Consider the following 15,002-nt stretch of genomic DNA (forward strand, 5'->3'; position numbering starts at 1 on the left):
TCCAAGCCATCCTAAACGATACTGTCACATGCACACCCATCAGGTGTACAAGTGGCATGGCATCATCAAGCATTAATCAGACATCTAAGTATTAGTCAGGCATGTATCAGCATGAGCATGTATATGGGGGTGTTTCAGCACCAACAACAGCACTTCAATCATCATGAGCATATAAGGTATTCATGTGCATCAGGTCGAGGCATTTGCACCAGCCAACAACCTTTTAAAGTCAGCCGACAAGCATTTATGGCATTATTGCCAATCGTGAGCATTCAGCAAGGCTGGCCGACTGCAGCAAGGCTGGCCGCTAGCAGCAATTCCCACATATAAATAGAAGCGCATCCTCCATTCAGTCCATCATCGCATCTCAGATCAGCATTTTCAGCATAGATCATCGCATCTCAGATCAGCGCATATCTCATCAAGTTCAGTCCATCAGATTCAGCAAACGCATCCATCTCCTCAGTGTTTCCTTCCCAGGTAACAAGGAGAGCATCTGCGTTTCATCATCACATCAGTCCCAAGCCATCTCTTCAGCGTTTCCTTCCCAGGAGACAAGGGAAAGTCAGTGGGACAGCAGTTCATTCAGTATATCAGCATATTCAGCATATAAGTCATCATTCCTATCTCCTACATAGAGGGAAGCCGGCATCGCAGGGTGGACCTCAGCATTGGAGCAAGGAACAGTCCTCACCATCAGCATTCAACCTATTCCTCTCATCCCGAGAAGGATATCCATCTAGGACAGCATTATAGATCTTTTTAGATCTCATCGTAACCCATTCATCTAATATAGCTGCATTTTATTGCATTGACACTATCTGTCTTTCTTAAGCATCATTAAGTGCAGTTTAGTTAGCCTAAGGTTGTGTTTACGACGGTCAAATCCTTCACATGTCACAGATACTCATTAATCCAGTGCAGACGTACTCCGTATGAGGCAGCCCTTGGTCGTCATCATCATTTCTCTCGTCTTTTGACGAGAATGGTGTCTCCATCTCTCAAGGCTGACAAAACAACGAAAGGATTCTCCAAAATTATCGAGTCAATTAAAGACAGCTTGACCAAAGCCTAGGAAGCTTACAGCAGACAAGCAAATAAGTCTAGACGAGATTTCCACGTCAAAGAAGGGGATTGGGTCTATTTGTGTATAATGAAACAGAGATTGAAACAAGTGGACAAACGTTATCCCAAGCTTTCTTTCTGTAGATTTGGACTTTTTCCTACAGTTAAGAAGCTCAGTGATGTCTCCATGAAGTTAAAGTTGCCTACCAGTTGGACGATGCATAAGAGAGAGAGAAGCTTGTGTAACTCTGCTATATACACCAATAAATCTCGGAAAAATACAAGGAGTGTGGGGACCATAGTTTCCAGGAGTTTCGGAAACGGGGGTGCGGAGCACGGCGGGAAACGGAGTTTCGGAGTTTTGGCCTTCGGGAAGAAACGGGGAAACGGAGTTTTGGTTTTAGGGTTTAATACATACATATATAATTAATAAAAACATTACAAAAGCTTACTCAAGTTCAATGTCAAAGACTCAAATGATAGATCAAAATTCAGAAATGACAACTGTAGGCTCAAGGCTCAAGCCTCAAAAGAGTCAATACAAAACAAGATCCATCATCCATCATCCATAATCCATATGTATAGACTATAGTAAATACAAAACATGATCAAAAAATATCCATGTGGCTGGCAGGCTGGCAGCAGCTGTTGGCATGACAAAATCCTAGAGCTAAGTGCTCCAAAAATCACTCATCAAGATCATCCATGGAGGAGTCATCCTCCGACTCATGAGAGTCAGGCTCAGATGAAGAAATGGTAGGATCGTGGTCCTCTGCCTCTGCTGAAGTGGAAGCGATGGATCCCCCCCTCTGCCTCTGAGAATGGGTGGTGCAGCGGGTGTTGTGGCTCGGCACTGTCAGCTCCTCATAAAGCAAGGTGTACATATCACGCTCATTCCGTGGGATCTCTGGGATGAACCTCTCCCTCCTGATGTCGATCTTATCCACATTCACCTGCGAAGGCTCCGGATGTTGGGCATTCCTCTCAAGGAGCTGGAGGTTGCAATGACAAAACACCAACCGCTCTAGCTAAGCGGTACTCAGCCTATTCCTCTTCTTTGTATGGAAGAGGGCCCAAGTGCTCCAATTCCTCTCACATGGACCCGAACTGCAATCCTGTGAGAGCACTCGAATGGCGATGCGTTTCTATTATTGAAATGCACATACAATTAGAATTAGAACTAAGTGGAAACAAGAAAGATGCACATTGTACAGTGTACTATGTAAACTGTAGTTAAGGGTAGTGAATTACCAGCGTGGGAGCACAATTTCCATACTTCTCCCACCTGAGACAGGCTGTAGCTGAGTCTCTCAAAGCTTTGCAGTCTCTCGACCAAAGCTCCCTGTCTGGTTGCGAAAGGCCAAGAGATCATCCTCTATACATTTCAGCATGTGCACATTACCAGATGTCAAGTTCCTCATGTATGTCATGAAGCCTTCTTCTAGCTCCTCGTTCTCGTATTGCTCCTCATCTCGCCACAAAGGATGCAATACATGTGCTACTGCATGAATCGGCCTGTGAAACCAATCCCATCGCCGATTCCACACAGCCTTGATTTCATCAACCCTTTAGAGATCAAACCATAAGATAAAAAAGGACAAAAAACAAGAGTCAAGAGTCGAGACCAATGTAAAGACTCAAGAGTAAAATAAAGATAAGAAGTAAAGCAAGGGTAGCCATGACTGAGGAGACTTACTGCTCTGCTCTCAAGTAGTCTTGCTTGTTGAGAGCCTCCCCAATCTTGTCCATGTACTAGTATAAAAGGCCTAGAGTACTGCCCTCCATGTCTGTAATGCATAACACTGTGTAGATGGGGTTGAGAGTTTTGATCAACCCCTCAACCTCTACCCACCACTCCTCTCTCATGACATCACGCACAAAAGCTCTTGCCTTGGGGCTCTCTCTCTCATCCCACTCTAGCCATTCATTTGAGTAGACAGTGCGTACCAACTCTCTGCGGACTCGCAGGAGTCTCTCAAGCACAATGAACATGTATGCAAATCTGGTGGCTGCAGGCTGCAATAGCTCAAGAGTGCTGTAGGCCCGATACATGCTCAAGACTTTTGGCCTCTTCTTCACAAACTTCACCATGCTTCGTGCGGTGCAAAAGATGGCTTCAACCCATTGTATTTGACCTATGTCCTCAATCAATAAGTCGAGGCTATGTGATGCACAAGGGGTCCACACAATGGCTGGAAATTCATCCTCTAGCATAGAGCCCATAGACTTACAATTACTTCCATTATCTGTCACCACCTGCACAACATTCTCAGGCCCAACTTGCACTATAGCCTCCCTTATATGTGTCCAAATAAATGCACCTGTAACTGTGAGACCTGGGAGGGAGGCATCAATGGCTTTCAAAAACATAGTGCCTTTGCAGCATGACACCAAAACATTGTATACATTTCTCCTGCGTACATCTGACCACCCATCACACAATACAGTGCAGCCATACTTTTTCCATGTTTCCTTCAAGGGCTCTAGCTGCACTTCTATGCATGATTTTTTCCGCTTTAGCTCTCGTGTCCGCAGAGCCTCAGATCTAGGGCCATCCCACTCGCATCCAATGCGGCTGATGGCCCTCATGGTCTTCCTCCATTGATTTGTCTTGGCCACATGAAAGGGAATGGCACACCGTATGAACATCCGGGTGAGCTCCCTAGTTGCCTCTGCAATTGCTTGCTTTTGAAATCCTGCTTGGATGCTAGCCCTTTGTACAGTATTTATTGGAGGGGTGTCTTGTGAATGTGATGCATCACCTGGCAAAGGAGTCCTCCTTGCATGCACACCCGACACTGAGGTAGAGGAGAAATCTGATCCTGTGTCTCTGCCTCTGGCCCTCTTTGCTGCTGCTGCTTGACTTGAACCAGCTTCATGCTCTTGACCACCCATTGCTGCAGATACTTCCTCTTCGGGAATGGCCAAACGCTTTCGCCTCCACATTTCAAGGCTTTTCCGAACATCTAGAGGAACAGAGGGGCATGGCCCTACATCTTTGTTTGGAACATGAGCAAGATGGTCCTTCACACGGGTGACACTCCCCGTTTTGACCAACCCAATATTTACATCTCCATTTCCTGGAGCCACCAGATCCTGCATAACCCCCCACTTGCTCCACATGCTGCCAAATAGGATCCGGAGTCCGAGCCATGTTACTTAACTTACTTGTGCGGTTCGAGGTCGGAAGACTCGGAGAGATTCGAGAAGTGGAGGCTGTTTTTCTGGTCCTGCAGGCTGCAAGCAAGGTGCGACTCCTTCTTGCTTGGTAGAGCTTAGATGGCAAAGGTGGAGGCCCCAAGTAGAGAGGTAGAGGGCGTGGTAGAGGGCTGATGTGGAGGTAGAGGAGTAGAGGGCAAGGTAGATGGGTAGAGCAGCTCCAAACACGCGGCAAAAAAAGGGCGCAAAATGCCGGCGAAAGAGAGCACGCGGGTTTCTAAACCCTGGAAAAAATAACACCTTGGAAACGCCGTTTCCGTTTCTGGAAACGTTTCTGAAACGTTTCCACGTTTCGGTGGGCCAGAAACGGCGTTTCTGGAAACTATGGTGGGGACAAGGGGCCCTTTTATATGGCCCCTGGCTGCTAGTCGGCCAGCCCAGAATCAGCCGACAGCAGCTCTGGCAACCCATGACCAGCAAATGTCCAGTCGGCCAGAAGAGAAGCAGTTGGCCAGCACTGAGAAAAAGCGTCGGGCAGCACCAAATCAGTCGGGCATCACAAATACAATCGGCCAGTCATCTAGGGGCAGCCGACAGCCCATACACAGCTCCAGAAAAAAAGGGGAAAAATACGGAGAGAGATGAAAAATGGGAAGACACTAAAAACGGGCGGGCACACCCACAATAGAGGCCCTAACATAGCGTACAAACAGGAGATGACTGCTAACACCCCCTCTCAACTCCTGGATGTGGAACCAACCCCAATGAACTGGAGTGCCGCCAGAGCATAGCCTAAGGTAGAGACTTCATGAAGAGGTCCGCCGCATTGTCCTCTGTCGTACAATAAAGAAGCAAGATGTCACCAGCCAAGATCTTCTCACGAACAAAGTGATATTGTATCTCTATGTGCTTGGTCCGGGCATGGAAGACCGGGTTCCGAGCAATAGCGATACAGCTCTGGTTATCACATTGGATGACCGTGGGCTCCTTCTGTGGAAACCCAATCTCGCCAAGCAACCTCCGCAGCCACACAACCTCGCAAGCAACAGCACAAGCAGCCCGGTGCTCTACCTCTGTAGACGACAAGGCAATAGTTGGCTGCCTCTTGCTGCTCCATGAAACAGCTCCTGAGCTGAGGGTAAAACTGTAGCCTGAGATCTCCTCATGTTTGGATCTCCTCCGAAATCTAAGTCATCCAACCTTGGAGTCGAACTCATTCCTTCGTTTCACCTCCACTGGTGTAGAATAGTCCAAGATCCTTCGTACCCTGCAGATACCGCAAGATCCGCAATCCTGCATCCCAATGAGACTTCAATGGCGTCTGCATAAACAAGCTCAACAACCCCACAGGAAAGCTCAAGTCCAATCTGGTGTTCAGCAACCAGATTAATGAAACAACCAGCTTCCGGTACAAAGAGGCATCAACTGGCTCACAAGGATCATTAACTGTAAGTTTCGTGTTCGGGTCCATCGGTGATGTGATAGGCTTGCAGTTCTCCATCCCAAAGGTCTCAAGCAACTCATGGGCATACCGCTGCTGAGAGACAAAGAAGCCCCTCTGGGTCTGCCACATCTCCAATCCCAAGAAGAAGTGGAGTAAGCCTAAATCGGTCATCTCAAACTCCTTTGACAATGCAGCCTTCATCACTGCAATGTGCTCCATATGACTGCCAATGAGAATGAGGTCATCCACATGAAGGATGATCAACGTGACCATGCCGCGTTTCCGAAAGAGATATAGATTAGGATCTACAACCGATCTCTGAAACCCAGTCCGTAAAAAGAAGGAATCATTCTTCTGATTCCAAGCCATGGGAGCTTGCTTAAGACCATACAAGGCCTTCCGCAACCTGTAAACCATCCCCTTTGATCCTGGAACCTCAAAGCCTAGAGGCTGCTCAACATACACCTCCTCCTGCAGGTCACCATTAAGGAACGCAAATTTCACATCCATCTAAAATACGGGCCACCGCTGAGAAGAAGCAAGGGCAAGAACGGTCAGAATCGTGGTCATCCTCGTTGTCGGTGCACAAAGGTATCCTCATAGTCGATGCCAAGCTGCTAAGCATAACCCTTAGCCACAAGTCTGGCTTTGTGTTTGTCCACCGACCCATCTGACATATACTTGGTCTTAAAGACCCACTTGACACCAATGACAGACCGTTTCGACAGCCTCGGAACCAACTCCCAAGTGTTATTCTTCTCTGTGGCATCCAGTTCCACCTGCATGGCTTTCCTCCAAGTATCCTGTGCAAGGGCCTCCTTGACACGGAAGTGGACTCTTTGTCCCGCATGATACGAGACATCAAAGCATAGTTTACCTGTAAAAGCTCCATTGAATGACTTTTGTCACGAACTCTGCGATCTTCGAGATCCGTCCTCTATGGTCCATTCGGAGGAAAGCTCCGTAGCACCTGACTCCCGAAGGGTGTCTACCAACCACCTGGGTACTCGAACAAAACGCGGAGCCTCCTGCTGTTGCGGGGGCTCATCTCCAACGACGGGCTCAACCTCCTCAACTGACTGAGGCTCAACCTCCTCAACTGACTGAGGCTGTCCAGCTGGAACAATCGATTGGGAATCATCATCAGAATCCTCTGGGTCTCCAAGAAGCGGTGGCTCATCAGCAGTGGAAACTGGAACATAAGCTGTGAGCCATCTGAAAACACAAGCCTCACATCACCTCTGCCAAGAATCTTGCATGCATGGTTATCACCCAAATAAACTACTCCTTCATTGCCAGCAGTATACCTGACAAACAAGTCTCTGCAACCTGTGACATGAAAGGAGGCACCTGAATCAATGATCCATGAGTGCATACCATGACCATCTCCTGTAAGAAGTGAACGGGCATCAAGTGAAGACGTGAATAGGACCTCATCCTCAGTGTCACCTGCATGTGACACATTGATTTCTTCAATCTTGACTCCACTTTTGCCCTTTGGCTTTACATCTTTAGCTTCATCTTTGTCTTTGTCTTTGCCTTTTCCCTTTTCCTTTTGATCATTTTTCCATTTGTAGCATTGCTTTTTGATGTGTCCCTTCTTGCCACAATAATGGCATTCCAAGTCCTTTTTGGAGCGGGACTTGCTCCTTCCCCGTTCTTGGCTTTTACCCCTTTGCTGGGATCTCCCACGTGCATTCATTGCATTGGACTTTCCAACAGAGTTGTTTTTCCTGTTCATCTCTTCTTGAAGAAGAGCACCCTCAACATCTGCATATGACAGCATAGCATTCGAATTGCTAGTGGCTGTCCTGAATGTGTCCCAACTCTCTGGCAAAGTGCATAACAGAAAAGTGGCTTTGAACTCATCGTCCATTGCCAACTTTTGATTTATAACTTGGCTGACAATACCATTAAACTCATTTAGATGGGCTGCCATAGACGCCCCTTCCTTCATCTGAAGACCTATGAGTTTCTTCAACCAATACACTTTGCTTGAGGCACTTTGCTGGGCATACAAGTCCTGCAATCTCTGCCACATTCCCCAAGCTGTCTTCTCTTCACGAATGCTGAAAAGTAAAGAGTTTGACACAGATAACATGATAGTAGATCTTGCCAGCTCATCCATATCTTCCCACTCTTCAGCAGTAAGAGAAGCGGGCTTTACACCCCTTTCTTTGATAGGCTTGTGCTGCTTCTTCTGGAGCAACACATTATAGCACTGGGTTTGCCAAATATCATAGTTATGTGAGCCTTCAAGCTTCTTGATGTGAAGCAATGAAGAGCTCTCACCTGTGGTTGCCATAGCAATATGCAACCTGTCAATGCCTGACTCCCTGCAAAATGTGCAAACACTGCACCAAAAGCACACAAAGTGCTCACAGTTGTTCTCCCAAGCTTTATCTCCCACTGCGGAAGCACAAATGCAACTCTACTCCCACTGTATGTGATGAAATCACCAAAATCTGGTTGCTGCAGATTTAGGACAGCACCTTAAATGTGCTCTGTTCCCCTTCCAAAGTACTGTACAACAGTACCAAGTGCTCACCTGTGATGTACCAAACCTGTACCGACAAGTACAGCAGCTGAAATTGAGATTTTTTGCTTACTCAAATCAATGTGCAGCCATGCCAAAACTTGTACAAAGCTGTACCAAATCTGTACCAACAGGTACAGTAGCAATAAATGCTCTCCTGGCTGTCCAAATGAGTGAAAATCAGACTTTTACAGTCCCAAACACTGCATACAACAGTCCCGAACAGAAATTGGGCAAAAGCCCCTTGACTGCAAGCTGATTTCTGAGGATTCAAGGCATAAATGTCTTGCCTGCTGCTTTGCCAAGCTCAACAAGCATAAAATCTTGAAAAACCCCTTGATTTGAGATCAATTTCTGATCATACATGGTACATTAACGCACATGAAGGCATCCAGAGTCTTCATGATGCTTCCCCCTGGCCACATATACATCCAATACATGAAAGCCCCTTGATTTACAGGCACATTGAGTGCTTGACAGGCATCAACACATTGCCCAAAGCATCAAATACGAGTGCCTGCATGCAAATCAATCCAATCGGCACAAAAGCCCCTTGATTTGCACTGCAATTTGCTGCAATTTTGCCCGAATGTGCGATTTCTCACATCATACAGCATGTATGAATGCTTAATTGCACAATTACATCAAAAGCCCCAAATTTCGACATCCAATTTCCTGCAAATTGATCCTGATTGTGACCAATGTCACCCAATTTTGCCAATTTTGCTCAGAAATTGAGCAATTCGGCACCTGTACCTGCTCAATTGATTGAATTGATAAGAAATTCCCAAAATTGAAGGCAAATACCTCTTAATTTTTGAATTTCTCTGAGATTTGCAGGCTGAATTTCTGTTGATGCTGTTGGAGAAATCTGATGCCGCTGTATTGATGAATCGGATGCTGCTGCTGCTGAGAAGGGTGCTGCACGTGTGTTAATGCTGATGCAGAAAGGGGGGGGGCGCTTCTTGCTGATGTGCCTGCTGCTGTGCAGGTACGGCTTGAGCAAGTCGACTAGGCGTTGAATGTGAGAAGGTGACGTGGAGCGAAGCGATGGACACCCGCCTGCCTTCGCCTTCGCGCTACCCTGTAGCCAGGAACGACTCGCTTACTCACGCGGACCACCACCACGTACTTGTTGCAGCCGACTGGACCTCCTGTCCTTGGCTTACGTGTCCGCCTGAGTATGCGCCTGGTTACGTGTCCGCCTGCCTTCGCCTAGTAGCGCTAGGCGAACGGGTACTCGCTCACGCCCAGCAGCCAGCCTATGCCCAACGCCTTGCTACGTGCGAATGGGTACGCCGCTGCACTTCTCCGGCCTCCGTTTGTTGACGCCTTGTGGCTAATGCTCATTATCGCTACCAGCTGTGCAGCGCTTTGCTGCGCTGCCTGTCAGCTGACACCTGCAACACCCAAGCTAGCCAACAGCAAGTGCCACCGGTTTCACCTCTGTAGCCTTCGCTTCACACACCTCCAGTGCAGGGCAATGGGAGAGAGAATCAAGACAGCTCTGATACCAGTTGAATGGGAGAGTTAATTAGGGTTAGAGTTCATGTGGGAGACATACACAGGCATTATGCCCACCCTTATAGTGTGTACAAGCCCATAAGTTATCAGAGCTGTGTATGTCTCCCACATGAACTCTAACCCTAATTAACTCTCTCTCCCTTCTTCTCTGTGTATGTCTCCCACATGAACTCTAACCCTAATTAACTCTCCCATTCAACTAGTATCAGAGCTGTCTTGATTCTCTCTCCCATTGCCCTGCACTGGAGGTGTGTGAAGCGAAGGCTACAGAGGTGAAACCGGTGGCACTTGCTGTTGGCTAGCTTGGGTGTTGCAGGTGTCAGCTGACAGGCAGCGCAGCAAAGCGCTGCACAGCTGGCAGCGATAAGGAGCATTAGCCACAAGGCGTCAACAAACGGAGGCCGGAGAAGTGCAGTGGCGTACCCATTCGCACGTAGCAAGGCGTTGGGCGTAGGCTGGCTGCTGGGCGTGAGCGAGTACCCGTAGCACTACTAGGCGAAGGCAGGCGGACACGTAACCAGGCGCATACTCAGGCGGACACGTAAGCCAAGGATAGGAGGTCCAGTCAGCTGCAACAAGTACGTGGTGGTGGTCCGCGTGAGTAAGCGAGTCGTTCCTGGCTACAGGGTAGCGCGAAGGCGAAGGCAGGCGGGTGTCCATCGCTTCGCTCCACGTCACCTTCTCACATTCAACGCCTAGTCGACCTGCTCAACCCCGACTACAAAGCAGCCGTCCGTACCTGCACAGCAGCAGGCACATCAGCAAGAAGCGCCCCCCCCCTTTCTGCATCAGCATTAACACACGTGCAGCACCCTTCTCAGCAGCAGCGGCATCAGATTTCTCCAACAGCATCAACAGAAATTCAGCCTGCAAATCTCAGAGAAATTCAAAAATTAAGAGGTATTTGCCTTCAATTTTGGGAATTTCTTATCAATTCAATCAATTGAGCAGGTACAGGTGCCGAATTGCTCAATTTCTGAGCAAAATTGGCAAAATTGGGTGACATTGGTCACAATCAGGATCAATTTGCAGGAAATTGGATGTCGAAATTTGGGGCTTTTGATGTAATTGTGCAATTAAGCATTCATACATGCTGTATGATGTGAGAAATCGCACATTCGGGCAAAATTGCAGCAAATTGCAGTGCAAATCAAGGGGCTTTTGTGCCGATTGGATTGATTTGCATGCAGGCACTCGTATTTGATGCTTTGGGCAATGTGTTGATGCCTGTCAAGCACTCAATGTGCCTGTAAATCAAGGGGCTTTCATGTATTGGATGTATATGTGGCCAGGGGGAAGCATCATGAAGACTCTGGATGCCTTCATGTGCGTTAATGTACCATGTATGATCAGAAATTGATCTCAAATCAAGGGGTTTTTCAAGATTTTATGCTTGTTGAGCTTGGCAAAGCAGCAGGCAAGACATTTATGCCTTGAATCCTCAGAAATCAGCTTGCAGTCAAGGGGCTTTTGCCCAATTTCTGTTCGGGACTGTTGTATGCAGTGTTCGGGACTGTAAAAGTCTGATTTTCACTCATTTGGACAGCCAGGAGAGCATTTATTGCTACTGTACCTGTTGGTACAGATTTGGTACAGCTTTGTACAAGTTTTGGCATGGCTGCACATTGATTTGAGTAAGCAAAAAATCTCAATTTCAGCTGCTGTACTTGTCGGTACAAGTTTGGTACATCACAGGTGAGCACTTGGTACTGTTGTACAGTACTTTGGAAGGGGAACAGAGCACATTTAAGGTGCTGTCCTAAATCTGCAGCAACCAGATTTTGGTGATTTCATCACATACAGTGGGAGTAGAGTTGCATTTGTGCTTCCGCAGTGGGAGATAAAGCTTGGGAGAACAACTGTGAGCACTTTGTGTGCTTTTGGTGCAGTGTTTGCACATTTTGCAGGGAGTCAGGCATTGACAGGTTGCATATTGCTATGGCAACCACAGGTGAGAGCTCTTCATTGCTTCACATCAAGAAGCTTGAAGGCTCACATAACTATGATATTTGGCAACCCCAGTGCTATAATGTGTTGCTCCAGAAGAAGCAGCACAAGCCTATCAAAGAAAGGGGTGTAAAGCCCGCTTCTCTTACTGCTGAAGAGTGGGAAGATATGGATGAGCTGGCAAGATCTACTATCATGTTATCTGTGTCAAACTCTTTACTTTTCAGCATTCGTGAAGAGAAGACAGCTTGGGGAATGTGGCAGAGATTGCAGGACTTGTATGCCCAGCAAAGTGCCTCAAGCAAAGTGTATTGGTTGAAGAAACTCATAGGTCTTCAGATGAAGGAAGGGGCGTCTATGGCAGCCCATCTAAATGAGTTTAATGGTATTGTCAGCCAAGTTATAAATCAAAAGTTGGCAATGGACGATGAGTTCAAAGCCACTTTTCTGTTATGCACTTTGCCAGAGAGTTGGGACACATTCAGGACAGCCACTAGCAATTCGAATGCTATGCTGTCATATGCAGATGTTGAGGGTGCTCTTCTTCAAGAAGAGATGAACAGGAAAAACAACTCTGTTGGAAAGTCCAATGCAATGAATGCACGTGGGAGATCCCAGCAAAGGGGTAAAAGCCAAGAACGGGGAAGGAGCAAGTCCCGCTCCAAAAAGGACTTGGAATGCCATTATTGTGGCAAGAAGGGACACATCAAAAAGCAATGCTACAAATGGAAAAATGATCAAAAGGAAAAGGGAAAAGGCAAAGACAAAGACAAAGATGAAGCTAAAGATGTAAAGCCAAAGGGCAAAAGTGGAGTCAAGATTGAAGAAATCAATGTGTCACATGCAGGTGACACTGAGGATGAGGTCCTATTCACGTCTTCACTTGATGCCCGTTCACTTCTTACAGGAGATGGTCATGGTATGCACTCATGGATCATTGATTCAGGTGCCTCCTTTCATGTCACAGGTTGCAGAGACTTGTTTGTCAGGTATACTGCTGGCAATGAAGGAGTAGTTTATTTGGGTGATAACCATGCATGCAAGATTCTTGGCAGAGGTGATGTGAGGCTTGTGTTTTCAGATGGCTCACAGCTTATGCTCCATGATGTCAGGCATGTGCCTGAGAACAAGAAGAACCTGCTTTCTACTGGACAGCTTGATGATGCTGATTATGTTACCACATTTGGTCGTGGAAAGTGGAAGATTAGTAAGGGCTCACTGGTTGTTGCCAGAGGCTCTAAGGTGGACACTCTTTACTTCATGCATGCAGGTGTTTGTCACCATGCTAATGTAAATGCAACCGAGCTGCCGGAAATCTCTATGTGGCATAGCCGGTTGGGACACATGAGTGTCAAAGGAATGGAGCAATTGTCTCGTTTGGGTTACTTGCCTTCTCTAAAGTTTTCAAGTTTTCAGTTTTGTGAGCATTGTATATATGGTAGGCAACTACAGTGCCCCCACAAGAAAGCTCTTGGACAGAAAGATGCTCAGTTAGAGCTTGTGCATACAGATGTATGTGAGATGCCTCAGCTTTCTTTGGGAGGGGCAAAATACTTTGTGTCTTTTATTGATGATGCCACACGCAAGGTGTGGGTTTATCCTCTTCGTTTGAAGAGTGATACATTCTCAGTGTTTCAGAAGTTTGTTGCTCTTGTTGAGAATCAAACTGGCAAAACATTGAAGGCTTTGCGTTCCGACAATGGTGGAGAGTATATGTCCAAACAGTTTCAGGACTTTTGTGATGCTAAAGGCATCAAGAGGGAGCTCTCTACTCCTTATGATCCTCCACAAAACGGGACAGCATAGAGGATGAACATGACCATTCAGGAGAAGGTCCGTTCTATGTTGTCACATGCTGCGTTACCTCATGGTTTTTGGGCTGAAGCTGTTATGACAGCCGTTCACCTTATAAACAGGTCACCTAACACGAGGCTTGGTGGGAAAGTGCCAGAGGAAGTATGGACAGGGAAGCCTCCGTCATACAAGCACTTGAGAGTGTTTGGTTGCGTTGCGTACGTGCACATACGCAGGGAAATGCGCACCAAACTTGATCCTAAGTCTCACAAATGCATATTCCTAGGATATGGTGACAGAGGTGAAATGGGGTATAGACTTTGGGATCCCGTGAATAGAAAGATTATACGCAGCAATGATGTCATTTTTTATGAAACATGCATGTATAAGGAGCCTGCAAGGCAGTAGGAGCCTAGCGGAGTCATCTTTGCAACAACCAAGGGCTGTAAATCAGCCATTACAGCAGCAAAACCAGCCCTTAAATGGTGCTGAAAATGGTCCAAATGGACAGCCAGAGATGGCAGAAGATATCCCTGTGGATATACCACAGTTAGAGGAGATACCGGGCATGATATTTCAGCCTTATGGCATGGAACAGGAGCCACCAATAGGTGATATGCAGGCTGGACAGCAACCTGCAAATGATGGTCATTGGGTACGGAGGTCCACAAGACCCTCCAGAGCCCCTGACAGGTTTGTTCCAGGGGTTGACTACTTGATGCTCACTGACTGTGGGGAGCCCTCATGTTATAAGGAGGCTTTACAGAGGGCAGACAAAGCTCTTTGGGAGCGTGCCATGAAGTCAGAGATGGATTCTCAGCACAAAAATGGAACATGGAAGTTGGTGCATTTGCCTGCAGGCAAGAAGGTTTTGCCATGCAAGTGGGTTTACAGGCTCAAAGTTGCACCTGATGCAAAGCCAAGATACAAAGCCAGGTTAGTGGCTAAGGGCTTCAAGCAGGAATATGGTGTGGACTTTGATGAGATCTTCTCTCCAGTGGTCAAAATGACCACACTTAGAGCTGTGTTAGCTTTGGTTGCACATGATGATCTGGACTTGATTCAGATGGATGTGAAGACTGCTTTTCTTCACGGTGATCTCCATGAGGAGATATATATGCAACAACCAGAGGGTTATGCAGTGAGTGGAAAGGAGAAGCTTGTATGCAAGCTGAAAAAGAGTCTTTATGGGCTCAAACAGGCACCAAGGGAATGGTATCATAAATTTGATACATTCATGAAATCCCAGAAATTCAGGAGAAGTGACATAGATCACTGCTTATACACCAAGAAAGCTTTGGATGGCAGTCTATTGATCCTCATCTTGTATGTTGATGATATGTTGATTGCCGGGAAATCTCGTAAAGAGATGGATGCCTTGAAGAAGAGGCTGCATCAGACCTTTGATATGAAGGATTTGGGTGATGCAAATCACATTTTGGGTATGCGGATACTTCGGGACAGAAATCAGCATGTGTTGTATTTGTCTCAGAAGGAATACATTGGCAAAGTTTTGCAGAGGTTCAATATGGA

At 46.9% G+C, this 15,002-nt stretch overlaps 2 protein-coding genes across 2 annotated transcripts in view; both read right to left on the reverse strand.

The window, feature by feature from the left end:
* The window catches only part of LOC147605002 (putative diphthine methyl ester synthase), a 64,403-nt gene that overhangs the window by 31,410 nt on the left and 17,991 nt on the right, over nucleotides 1–15,002 (reverse strand). The window lies entirely within an intron of this gene.
* Nucleotides 1,556–3,561, reverse strand: LOC147605003 (uncharacterized). The gene is made up of 2 exons (XM_086794046.1): nucleotides 2,762–3,561; nucleotides 1,556–2,631 (listed from the first exon to the last, which is right to left on the reverse strand). Exons 1-2 carry the CDS (start codon nucleotides 2,812–2,814, stop codon nucleotides 2,376–2,378), a joined length of 309 nt encoding a protein of 102 aa, XP_086650172.1. The 5' UTR covers nucleotides 2,815–3,561; the 3' UTR covers nucleotides 1,556–2,375.

This window comes from Cibotium barometz, chromosome 60, assembly GCF_041138505.1.
Source record: "Cibotium barometz isolate CiBa-2024 chromosome 60, ASM4113850v1, whole genome shotgun sequence".
NCBI classification, from domain to species: domain Eukaryota; kingdom Viridiplantae; phylum Streptophyta; class Polypodiopsida; order Cyatheales; family Cibotiaceae; genus Cibotium; species Cibotium barometz.